At 38.3% G+C, this 11,906-nt stretch overlaps 2 protein-coding genes across 2 annotated transcripts in view; both read left to right on the forward strand.

Moving 5' to 3' along the window:
- The first annotated feature begins 82 nt into the window (after window positions 1-82).
- Window positions 83-11,906, forward strand: part of LOC145467965 (spliceosome-associated protein CWC27 homolog) — a 37,282-nt gene continuing 25,458 nt past the window's right edge. Inside the window, exons 1-9 of the mRNA XM_081451617.1 lie at window positions 83-198; window positions 923-1,058; window positions 2,083-2,124; window positions 2,885-2,916; window positions 3,420-3,563; window positions 4,458-4,556; window positions 4,669-4,769; window positions 5,639-5,708; window positions 6,440-6,529. Coding sequence (XP_081307743.1) covers window positions 157-198; window positions 923-1,058; window positions 2,083-2,124; window positions 2,885-2,916; window positions 3,420-3,563; window positions 4,458-4,556; window positions 4,669-4,769; window positions 5,639-5,708; window positions 6,440-6,529 — 756 coding nt within the window. The 5' untranslated portion in view covers window positions 83-156. The remainder of the gene's footprint in view (window positions 199-922; window positions 1,059-2,082; window positions 2,125-2,884; window positions 2,917-3,419; window positions 3,564-4,457; window positions 4,557-4,668; window positions 4,770-5,638; window positions 5,709-6,439; window positions 6,530-11,906) is intronic.
- Window positions 11,375-11,788, forward strand: LOC145468023 (uncharacterized). Its single transcript, XM_081451689.1, has one exon. It carries the CDS (start codon window positions 11,375-11,377, stop codon window positions 11,786-11,788), a length of 414 nt encoding a protein of 137 aa, XP_081307815.1.

Here is an 11,906-nt window from a genome sequence, read left to right on the forward strand (position 1 = left end):
TGCACACTATATGACTGTTACACTCCCCAGCGAATCATTACAACCAAAACCGCTGTGTTATTTTGAAGCCTCTATTTAGTCGAGGAATTACTCGGTCAAGATCTCTAGTCAAAAACAAACAGGAACAGGGCTAAACAACTAACACGCGTGGCAAAAATGAGCAACATATACATCCAAGAGCCTCCAACAAATGGAAAGGTATGATATTATTATACAAATTATGCGTAGGTAAGAAACAGTCTTAGTTCCAAGGGCTGCTTTTCTTCAAGAGCTGAGCTGAGCTGAGCTGTGTAGCGCCTGGCCGGCACGGGCTAAGAAACCATAGAAAGTTTAACTATTATTAGGTCTTCTGCTGACCATAAAAACGTCATAAATTTACGATCATTTCAAAGTAATTATTTCTTTGCAAAGTTTTTAACACTTTTTTTTTTAGTATGAGCATCAGCTGGTTTGTGAACAGCTGATATAGTCATACTCAATCCCAGGCTCAAGATCGTGATTCTCCTTACTGACTGCTTCACAATCTCTTACTGTAAGTTTAGAGAACTTGGTGGTACATCAAGAGAATACATACATACAAACATACATACATACTTTATTTGAATAGGGTCAAACTATGGCAACTAATAAAGCTGATACATGTGGACCTACCATAGCTAATTAATACATGTACCTAATGATAGGAATGCTTAATAAATTTCTTGCTGCTAAAAGGGAGTTAATTTGAGAGGTGGGAATGATAAAAGATATACAGTATATAGAAATTGGCAATTTACCCCGCTCCCAAACCGAAACTCCTTAAATTTGCCAGGTTTTTTTACCTCTCTTGTTACTTGTTCACTTAAGCACTTGCTCCCTCCCCTGATGTTTCCAGGCATGACTGGATTTTTGTTGCTTTATCTTTTATGGGTATTTACCGTAGGTACTCCTTATCACAACATGTGGAGAAATCGATATTGAGTTGTGGTCAAAAGAAGCTCCTAAAGCCTGCAGGAATTTCATCCAGCTTTGCTTAGAGGCATATTACGATGGCACTATTTTCCACAGAATTGTCAAAGGTAGGTCCTTACAAGCTGCTGAAATTTTTAATTAAATTCATTTTGGGGTACTTAAGAGACATAAACATACTCTCTGAAGAGTTCAATCAGTTTTTTGCTGCTGTAGGGGCTTGATTCTTTACTCAAACACAGTAGATATTTAGTTCAGCCCATCGTCAGAGAGACAGAGAGCAAGCAAATAATGAAAACTACAGAGTAAGAGCAAAATTGTCCTGAAAGTGAAATACTTTGGGGTTGTCGCAATGTCTCCATCAGTCCATAAGTTTAATGACAAGTTGTTTTCCAGCACCAGATGGCAAAGTTTCTCTGCTCCCTGATATGTGTATTACACATCTCATTCACTGCAAAGCCAACTTTATCTTATGTTAGCACCTAAAGGATACTGTTTTCCATTAGATCACACTCAGAGAGACTTTCATGATTACCCAGGTCCAAGAGGTTTTCCTTCTTTCACATTTTCTCTACTTCTCACAACTTTTTTTCACATCTCATATTTGATTGAGAATCAAAATAGACAAGAGAACGCTTTTTCAACCAGGGTGCTGAATGGTCCTTTCTGATCAATCGCCATACCCTGGACACATTACCTCCTTATAAAAGGGGACTTAAGATTTGAGTACAAACTCGTATGAGACTGAGTAGGAATTCAATCTTTCAATTCTAGTTTTTAGGCGTCATATTATCACGTCACATTCCCGTCTCATCCCATGAGGTACCCTCTCTACCTAAAACCAACATGAAGAGCCAGGACTCTGGAAACATCACTTTATAGTAATTTGAATAATCAGACTCGCACTCAATCTCATACTAGTAGTCCAATCTTAAATTGCCTAACATTTACAGACTAAAATCCATTGAGCCATACATGATCCATGAAAACTGCAACCAGTGTTAGTTAAAATAATGTTAGTAGCTATAATGTACAGGGTACATACCACCTTTTAGTCCAGGATTATCAGACTCTAGTATATGTCGGTATATTACTAACTGGACCTCACCATTTATTCTTTGATCTGTTCATAAGGTTTTTGTATTCAGGGAGGTGACCCAACTGGAACAGGAACAGGTAAGTTTATGACTTGTGACCATCAGCCAGTTTTTTAATCAAATTGGTTCTCCTTCACATATGTTCTTCATGCCAAGTGGTTACATAAGGCCAGGCTACACTCTGCCACCAACCAGCTCTGTCGTCCACTGCAATGCACAACTCACTCAAAAATTTTCCTTCACCCACCTCTTCCCTCTCTTCCTCTTCTGTCCTCCTCCAATTGTGTCTTGGGCCTACCCCATCTTCAGTACCCTTCTGGCACTCAATCCATACAGTAGTCTTTGTTCGGCCCTTTCCTCATAAAGTGGCAGATGATCTTCCATGAACTCTTCTACTTAGATGAAAATTACAATGAAACTACTATGTGATATAAAGGATGCTTTTGTGTACAGTATAGCACTTAGTGATGTTTAAATTCTCAATCCAACAAGTTATTTTTCAAAAACTGGAGTTCACATAATTATGCAAGCTTATTTATTTGAATGTGGTAGTTTGTTTGGATTTGTTATAATCACATTTGAACCGTACTATCTCAAACTCTCAAGATGGTGAATATAGTAAGTGACTGAAAAAGTATATCCACAGGAAAATGATTTGAAGTAGTCAGGCAGATGGGTAGATAGTCCAGTAACTTTGGTGACTGATGGTAAAATCATTTATAAAAAAAGTTATCTTATCTTATCTTATCTTAGTGGGTCAAGGATTGAGATAACCAAGTCTGAAACAGTGAGGCTGTACTGTAATAATAATTATTACAATGTTTCTCTTCCTGAATCAGGTGGAGAATCCATATATGGACAGCCATTCAAGGTAATGTCGTAAGCTTTTGAAAGTGTTAGTGGCGTTGTCAATCTGTATTTTTCCTATCAGAATCCACATCTTTTCAATTTTAGAAAATAGGGAGGGGTAAATACAAAATCCCTGATCTTAATACTGTTAAACAAGTATAACAACCCAAATTCAACATTCAGTCCAAAATTGTGGATATATCAAAATCCACAGCACACAGCATTTGTAACAGTAAGATCCTGATTCCATGTAAACTCTCAACTAAACTGTGAATCTTAAGTTAATGAAATTTTTGGCCATGTGCAGATCTATTGATCTCCAATCCAATCTTTGCCCTTCCCCACCCATGTTAACCTGTTTTAGATTAGTAATTCATTATTCTGGGTGTAACTATAATACTTCTATTATTGTAATTTACTCGACGTCTGCTGCTCCATATCTGTTAACAGTGTTGCTTCTACTGCCATGTTGAGCTAGTACTGGGACTTGCCAGGTTGTAGTAATAAAGGTTTATCTTTTTGCAGGATGAATTTCACCAAAGGCTTCGTTTTGTGCGAAGAGGACTGGTTGCAATGGCCAATGCTGGTCCTAATGATAATCAGAGTCAGTTTTTTTTCACTCTTGGAGCCACAGTTGAGTTGAATGGCAAGCACACTATTTTTGGCAAGGTATTACTAACAATATTCTATCATGTAGTAAATGGTTTGAACCCAGAAGTATCAGTAGATCATCTGGTCTGATTGTCCAGGTGACAGTAGTTCTGAAAAGAACTGTTGTTGGTGACTGACATTCAACAACCTGTAACGAGAATGGGTGATGCCAACAATCACAGAGCTGTACATCATCAGCTGATGAACCACAGAACTGACTGGGACTCTGCTCAATGCTTAACCTACAGTACAAACTACATATATTTTCAACAAATTACTCTGGAAACCTGTTACTTTAACTTAGCGTGAACGCCTCTTAACAGAATGTTGATATCAACAACTACCAGCACCTTACAAACAACTTATTCACAACATAAACAAAACTGACAAACAGACTTAATTGACAAACAATAGATGGACCTCAAACAAACCAACTTAATTTGACTAACAGTAGATGAATCAAAACTTATTAGAACTGACCAATGACAACTGACAAACTTTACTCGAGTCTTTCAGCCAATACCATCACAGCTAAACTGACCAATAACTTTAAACAGACCAGACTTGTAACATCTCAACTGACTAACACTATTTACTTGACAACAACAGTTCTTTTCACAACTACCCTCACCCGGACGATCACACAAGACAAACTACAATATAGTAATATATTATGTAGCAAGATTTGTAGTCCATTTGACCTTTAGAAGAAATTGGTTTAATGATTTATATTGAGGTAACAATGATGCCAGGGGACTGAGTATTAACTGGCATCTGTTAACCCTTGTTCATAAATTACCACCTACTCAGTGCGTAACGACATCAATCGACTATTTTTTTGAAGATTAAAACATTGTGAGATGCTTTTTCATAAACATATGAAATGGTTTTTATGATATTTTGAATTACAAGGTTGCAGGAGACACAATCTATAACATGCTTAAGATGGAGGATTGTGAAGTTGACAGAGATGACAGACCTCTTTTCCCACCAAAAATTAAAAGAACAGAGGTGTGATAAAATACTTTCTCTTATTTTATTATTATTATTATTATTATTGTTATTATTATTATTATTGTTCATTTATTTATTTATTTGTTTATTTATTTATTTATTTTATCAGGTGTTACATAACCCCTTTGATGACATTGTTCTAAGGCAGAAAAAGGAGGAGATGAAACCAAAACCTGAAGATCAAAAAAAGAGAAAAGTTAAAGGAACAAAGTGAGTTTAATTCCATTGTTTCAGGGTTTAAAAACCTTTAATTCCAGCTTGCCCTTTGGACAGGCGGCTCCCAAATTTTGCTTGCTCTGGTAAGTCTTAGGTTTCTTTTTTTATTTACCAGTTGGCAGAATACTTGCTCGGGCCCATCAGGCAAGTGAGAATAAAAACTTACTTGCCCCACAGGAAAATCTACATGTACTTATCCTGAACAACTGGACAGCACTTTTTTTGAACTCTGCTAGGTTTCATTTGAACAGAATTGAATCGTACTTTCCTCCCTGAGTGGATAGTATTCTTTGCGTAATAATAAATTAAATGTTGATTAAATATAGGTCTTTAAACTATAACAATAGGTTACACCAGTGTCTGAGTTCTTTTATCTCTAATAATCTAGTACTATAAAGCTCGTAAAAATGTTTAAAATCTGGATATACCAATACTTCTAGCTGATGTAAAATTAGTATGTACAACATGGATCATGTGTAATTTTGAGAGCGTGTACTAAAGGCATCAGCAATCAAGAGTGGATTGATCAACGCTCAATCGACATCTTAACTGGCACTTGGTTGACACTCAATCAACAGTCGGTCAATGGTTGGCCAAAGTCGACCGACTCATTTGTATTGATCAACATTCAATGGCACGTCTACAAAAATTAGTTGGCTCTCGACTGACTGTTGACCGAGATGTTGATCAAGTGTTAATCACGTATCGATCAAGGGTATCGATCAACACTTGACTGCAGATGCCTTCAGTACACATACTCCTACGACATTAGACTAAAAGTGCTGTCTTGCCAAGTTTGGAACTCTATTTGATGAACAGTCTTTCCATTGCCATTGCTTAGAGCAAGTTCTTTTCACTAACAGAAACTTTAGCTTGTTGTCATTTGGTGAGGAGGCAGAAGAAGATGAATCAGATGTGGCTTCAGTAGCAAAGGTTGGATGGTTTAAACTCTCTTTTCAGTTTGCTATACATTTCATTCAATGGTAGTTTGGGGAATTTGATAGTATATCAAGGCAAGTTAATGTTGGAGCAGTACAGTAGATGATACAGTTGACCCTCCCCTTACCCTATTTAAGACCAAAATCTGTGATTTTCTCTACTCTCTTCAGGACCTAACCCTTAAATCAATACCCTGCTCTAGACCTTTCTTATTAGTTTCCTAGTTCAGATTGTGAAGGGCTGTTGATGATCATCCCGATAATGATGAAAAAGTAACTTCTTCCAAAAAACATACCAAAGGCAAGACTAGAGTCCAAACCATACCCTATTTGAGACCAAAGTGGCCAAAATCAATACCTATTTATGACCAAAATGGCTAAAATCATAACCTATGCCTGACCAAAATGGCTAAAAAAACATATCCTTTGTGGCTGCACATACCTATATGGCCTATATAAGGGAGTACCCCTTGGTTTAACCCCACTATTTCAAAATCTCAGAGGAAATGAAAAATAGTTCAACATAGCAGGAGTTTGAAATAGCCAATAGTAAATGACTGAAAGGGACATGGTTTTGAGTTCGAAACAATGGGGAATTCAAAACAACCAAATTCAAAATAGAGGGGTTCAACTGTACATGTGTATGGATGTTGTGATAAGAAATAAGATATTAACCTTATCAATGTAGCTGCTATCATAGAAAATTTATAAATTTCTGATTCTCAGACATTGAAAATGAAAAGCAGTCATGATGTGCTGAAGGATCCAAAGCTGAGCTCACAACCAGTTGTTGAAACTACAGCTTCAGTGGTGAAGGTAAAATAATATTTTGTCTCCTAGAATCCCAAATACAGGAACACTGTGATCATGTGTTGAAGGGTAATTAACTTTTCTTAGTAATCTTTTTAAATTATGTACATATTTTATTATATATTTTTAAGGTTTTTTGCCCCCCACCCCCCACCCTGCTTTTCATTTTTTTTTTTATTTAATATCTTGCAGTGATGGGAGCATGCCTCCCTTTGCAAGACCCCCATAATGTAGATGTAGGGTGGGGGTAGCAAACACAAGTTTTGGTGATGTTCAAAATGAAATACCACCAGCAGTACCCTGCTTATGGCAAATTTTCATTCGAGAAAAATTAGCTGGGCTGTGCTCTAAAAGCGCTAGGGTACCACAGGCGACTAACTTTTGCCTTTGGGCGCCTGGAAAAACTTACTTTTTTTCATACAAGCTTAAAAGTGTGGGCACCCAGGATTTCATGGTTAGGAACTTTTGGGCTCCTCGTAATCTTTCTTAGACCACAGCCTTGATTTAGTGGTACTATACCACTCCCCCCCCCCCCCATGGGGGGTGAGACTTCAAGTCAAGCATGAATTAACAATTTAAATCAGTTGACTGTTCCATATTTTTAATACAAAAATCTGAGCAGGTTTAAAACGTTCCCTCTGAGGTATGAAGCACCTCTACTTCAGTTAAATATTGTTTTCATGTGTCTCCTGAAATCTGTCAGAATTACAAAACACTTGTACATTGTATACTTGCAATGATGTAAAAATGATGTTAAAAGTTCTAAAAATCATCCCTGACTAGCAACATAATTGAACTGAGGCACGTAAATGCCATAGTGATTAAGGAAGTTTGCGCTAATTGTTTCTGGGCATCCTTACTGCACATGCAAATTCACATGCCACGTCATGCGTGAGAGTGCACGCTAACTAATAAAATAAGCAATGATAGGGCAGATGGTCATTGCTATAGCTTTGCCTGGGTTTAACGATCTTGGACGTTTGGTCACCCCTACTTTTCTTTCCAGAAACAGATTTCGTTTACAATTATCTCCACATTGTCCAAAAATGAACAAAAAATCAATGTGAAAAGTTAAAAAAATTTCAAGATTTCTGTCCACGGGACATTGAATCCTGCCATCTTGCGGCTGCAAGGCGCGTGAAACTATGGTCGCTAAATGCAAACTTGTTCTTTAAGGAACCTCACCAGTTGACTAAATTCCCTTAATAGGTCCACTCAAACAATATTTGGCAGAGAACATTTCACTTCAAAGATCTAATTGCAATATTTTTGGGCTTACAGACACTGTGGCCTTATTGGCTCACGAAGCCCGATTTTTTCAGAATTAGGGTGTTCTTCCGCGCATGTTCACTCCAAAACAAAGTCAGTGATCCCCCATTTTTTCACATTTCTGACATAACTAACTCATCATCTTACAGTGGTAAAAGTCTCAGAAAAAAATGTTGGAAAATTTTGGCGTGAATGTCCTTAAGACCCTCTGTATGTGATTAATGTAACTTTGAAGTGATCCAAATGAAACTCTGAAAAACGTATTTACAAGTACATGTTAATTAACTTCAACTGGGAGGCACAGTGGCCTCATGGTTGGTGCGCTCATCTCCGGAGTGAGCGGTCCGGGTTCATGGCCTGGCCACGGACATTGTGTTGTGTTCTTGGGCAAGACACTTTACTTTCACAGTGCCTCTCTCCACCCAGGTGTGTAAATGGGTACCAGCAAATTTAATGCTGGGGGGCAACCCTGCGATGGACTAGCATCCCATCCAGGGGGGAGTAGAAATACTCCTAGTTGCTTCATGCTACTGAAACCAGGATAAGCTCTGGCCTGATGAGCCACTTGTTTTTTGTGTGTGTTAATTAACTTCAAGTGGTACTATCCTTGGTAAATATCGCAGTCAGCTTGCTCCTTCTTACTGTTACATTAAAACCTAGCCTTGGCTATAGGATCAGATTTTTTGGCGTATTCCTACAACATCTTACAAAGACAGAACATTCTCAAACTGTTAGACAGTAGGAAATGTCTGTACAAGGGAGTGTCAAGGGCATCCCAGTAGTTTTGGGGAACAAGGGAACATGATCATTTATTTCAAGGGAACAAGGGATATTTCTGGGATTAATTTGAGGGAACAAGGAATATCTCTACTATTAAAGGGAACTTTGACAAAAAATGTTTGGGAACAATGGAATTTATCAATAGGGAACAGAGGGAAAAAAGGGACATGACATTCTCAAGGGAACTTGCTATGCCCCCCCCCCCCCAAAAAAAAACTGGGAGGCCCTCAGTGTTACTCATTTTCCAATGAAGAAGGTGAAGGTGAAGGTGTGGCTTTTCCAGCCCCCCACCCTCCTAGATCTACTAGTGGTTTGTTCAGAATCCTACCAACCAGCAACATTTTATGATATTTTAAGCTGCAAAACCATCTAAAAAGATGGACAAGATTTCCCCTCAAAATGCATCAAAGACAAGTGAGTCAAGTGAGTGAAGTTTATTTATACATTAACAGATTTATTTTGGTATATTTAGGCCTAAAGTGAATTTCCCATACATATTCTATAAAGCATTTATTAGGTCACACACTGAGCTTGGGCCACCTGTGGGTAAAATAGTTTCTTTAAAAAAGGCAGTTCTGAGATACCAAATAGGTTAGGAATTTATGGTGAGTAGCCTGGAATAGCTAGGGTTTGCAAAAACTGCAGGTGAACATGATCTGCTATGTAGCTTATTCCAAGCCATTCTTGCTCCAGGCGTCTGTGAAAGTCTTACCAATCTATCCCAGTTCAGAAAACTGCAGAGAAAAGAGATGATCCGTCATCAGGAAGGCTTAATTTTATTCCAGCAAATTTATTTAACCTTAGCAAAGTTCAAAATATGCAGAAATATACTGATGTCCTAGCCAATGAGGGAGGGAAGGCCCTTGATGCTTGTGTAAACTAGGAACAGCACTAAATCGATTGATGGGCTGTCACGCAAGTAGGCATCGCAGGGATTCTTGGCCCTTTCTGTGAACATGGCTCAACATGACTGGAAATGTTTCCTGTGTGTAGCCGGTAAAGGAAACTTATGGCATTATTGATATTCATAACTTCCTTGTTCATTTTGATGGAAGGAGGTTTCTTGAAAAATACCCCCCAGAATGTCCTAGGTCTGATAAACTGAAGGACTTGATTGATAAACGAAGATCTGATACTGAAAGAGAGTACAAGGAAGCCACTTACCACTCAGATGGATGATGCAGGTGTTGTTGGACTGTTGCACAGTGCAGATTGAGAGATTCCTTTGCTAGAAGCTTTGCAGGGGATGGGCCAACACTTCTTCAAGACAAATACAAAGTTATTACAGTTTAATTACTACAATTCATGTGCTGCATGGTTGGTATTCCAGACAAAGGCATTGCATGATGGATTACAGGTGGATGTCGTATTGTTACATTTTTCTAAGGCATTTGACAGAGAATTGCATGATATACTTCTACAAAAGTATGACTGATAAACACAGTAATCTAGCAACAGTATCTCTTTCATTTACAGGTCCAATGCTTTTAGAATAATTTTATTTTTTATTGTTAGGTGAAACATGATCAGCATAACTGTTTTGTGCAAATACATCCAAAACAAAAAAGTCAAGCTTGACTGGTTTAAGTCCCTTTGTTTTGGAAACTTTCACTCTTTTTTTACTAACAAGCATAGTGGATTTTTTTACTATGTTACTGGTTGATGCAAATCCAGAAAATATCCAAACCCAGCCCAAGTAAAGTTAATGGAAATTCCAAGGGGGTGGGGTGGGGGGGGGGGGGGCTCAAAAGCCAAACATTTGAAAGGAATGTATGAAGCTGAACCAGAATTTCCAGAGGGTAGGTGGTTTCAAACTAAAAAAAATCTTCCATGTGAGGGGTATGGATGTTTTCTGGAACAGCTGGTCATCAACTGTAGTATACATAATCCTGGGAATCAATATTTCAAAGGCGCAGCATTTCTTATCAAGAAAGGGTCTTAGTAAGGGTGTTACTGAATATGTTACAAATTTCAAAAAGAAAGTGAAATGCATTGAATAGAAGCCCTGAATAAATGGATTGCACATTTTAAAAAAAATGGACCAACCCATTGTTGTCAAACATAAGTTTTCCAACCCCTGTAAAGAATGTTTTCTGTGGTTTTAGACAGCATTTTACATGTATATTCGAAAATTCGCTCTCGGACTGAAAATACAGGCTCTTTTCTGACAATAACAAAAACCCAGCCATTTTTTCTTTTTTACTCAGCACTTTCCTGGATTTTTGTTTTCAATGGTATTCTAGTCCATTAATAAATGAAAAAAGTATTGAAAAAGTTAGCATTTTCTGAGGCAGATCTAAGGGGTTCAGGAGGTTTGGTAGAACCCCTTAAATTAGAAAAAAAATGAGACATTATAACACTTGGCCTTAGAATGCCGGAAATCTTATTTCATAGTACCTCATTTCTAAAAATTTTCTGGGGGAGGATGCCCACGGCCCCCCTACAGGGGACCGCCTTTGATGGTCCCTATCTCGAACCCCCTTCTCTAAAATCCAATGTCCGCCCCCCAAGGCATTTTGCTATTTTTCTCCCGCCCTCAGCACTTCCGCCTTCGTGTGGTTACCAAGCTATTGCACCATTCTTAGACACGATAAACTTTGGGCCAAGAGCGATTTCGTTTCACAAACAGTTCCACTTCTGGTCTCTCTTATTCACCGAAATGCTATTCAAACTGTAGAAAAATCCAACTCATACTGATCAACAAAGTTCGTCACTTCATCTACAAGCAAATGTTAAAGAACGAACTTTCGAACTCTATATTTCGAACTTTACAGTTTTTACCACTCAGCCAAATGTCGAAATATGCACAACGGTGATGTGCTAGGCGATGAGGGAAGAAAGGCTCTGAACGCTTGTGTAAAGGTGAAGATTTACGGCAAACCAGAAACACGGAGATTTGACCGAGAAGCAACGCTGAATCGATTAAGGGGTTGTTATCCCCCTGGTGATTTCGATCAGTGGTTTTGCACGGAATTCTATACGGATCAGCCCACGCTTCCAAACGATTTGGTATATGAGGACTATAGGAAGTCGGAGAAGGCAACTTACAACATTGTAGATATTCATGATACCCTTGTTAAATGTGACGAAAGGAGCTATGTTGATAAATACCCTAGAGAAGGACCCGGGTCCGAGAAACTGAGAGACTTGATTGACAAACGAAGAGAGGATATTGGAAGAGAGTACGAGGAAGCCAGAAATAACCCAGAGGAATGACTCAAATATTCTTGGATTGTTGCACAGCGCCGAGTGAGGGATTGCTTCGTTGGGAAGTTTCCAGGGGATAACAGGCTGGCAATTCAAAGATTAAAATTTTATAATGTTCCTTATAACA

Source organism: Orbicella franksi, chromosome 14, assembly GCF_964199315.1.
Source record: "Orbicella franksi chromosome 14, jaOrbFran1.1, whole genome shotgun sequence".
Classification (NCBI taxonomy): Eukaryota; Metazoa; Cnidaria; class Anthozoa; order Scleractinia; family Merulinidae; genus Orbicella; species Orbicella franksi.

Excerpts from the sequence above, each read along its gene's own strand:
- LOC145468023 (XM_081451689.1), top strand. The coding sequence starts at position 11,375 with ATGCACAACGGTGATGTGCTAGGCGATGAGGGAAGAAAGGCTCTGAAC.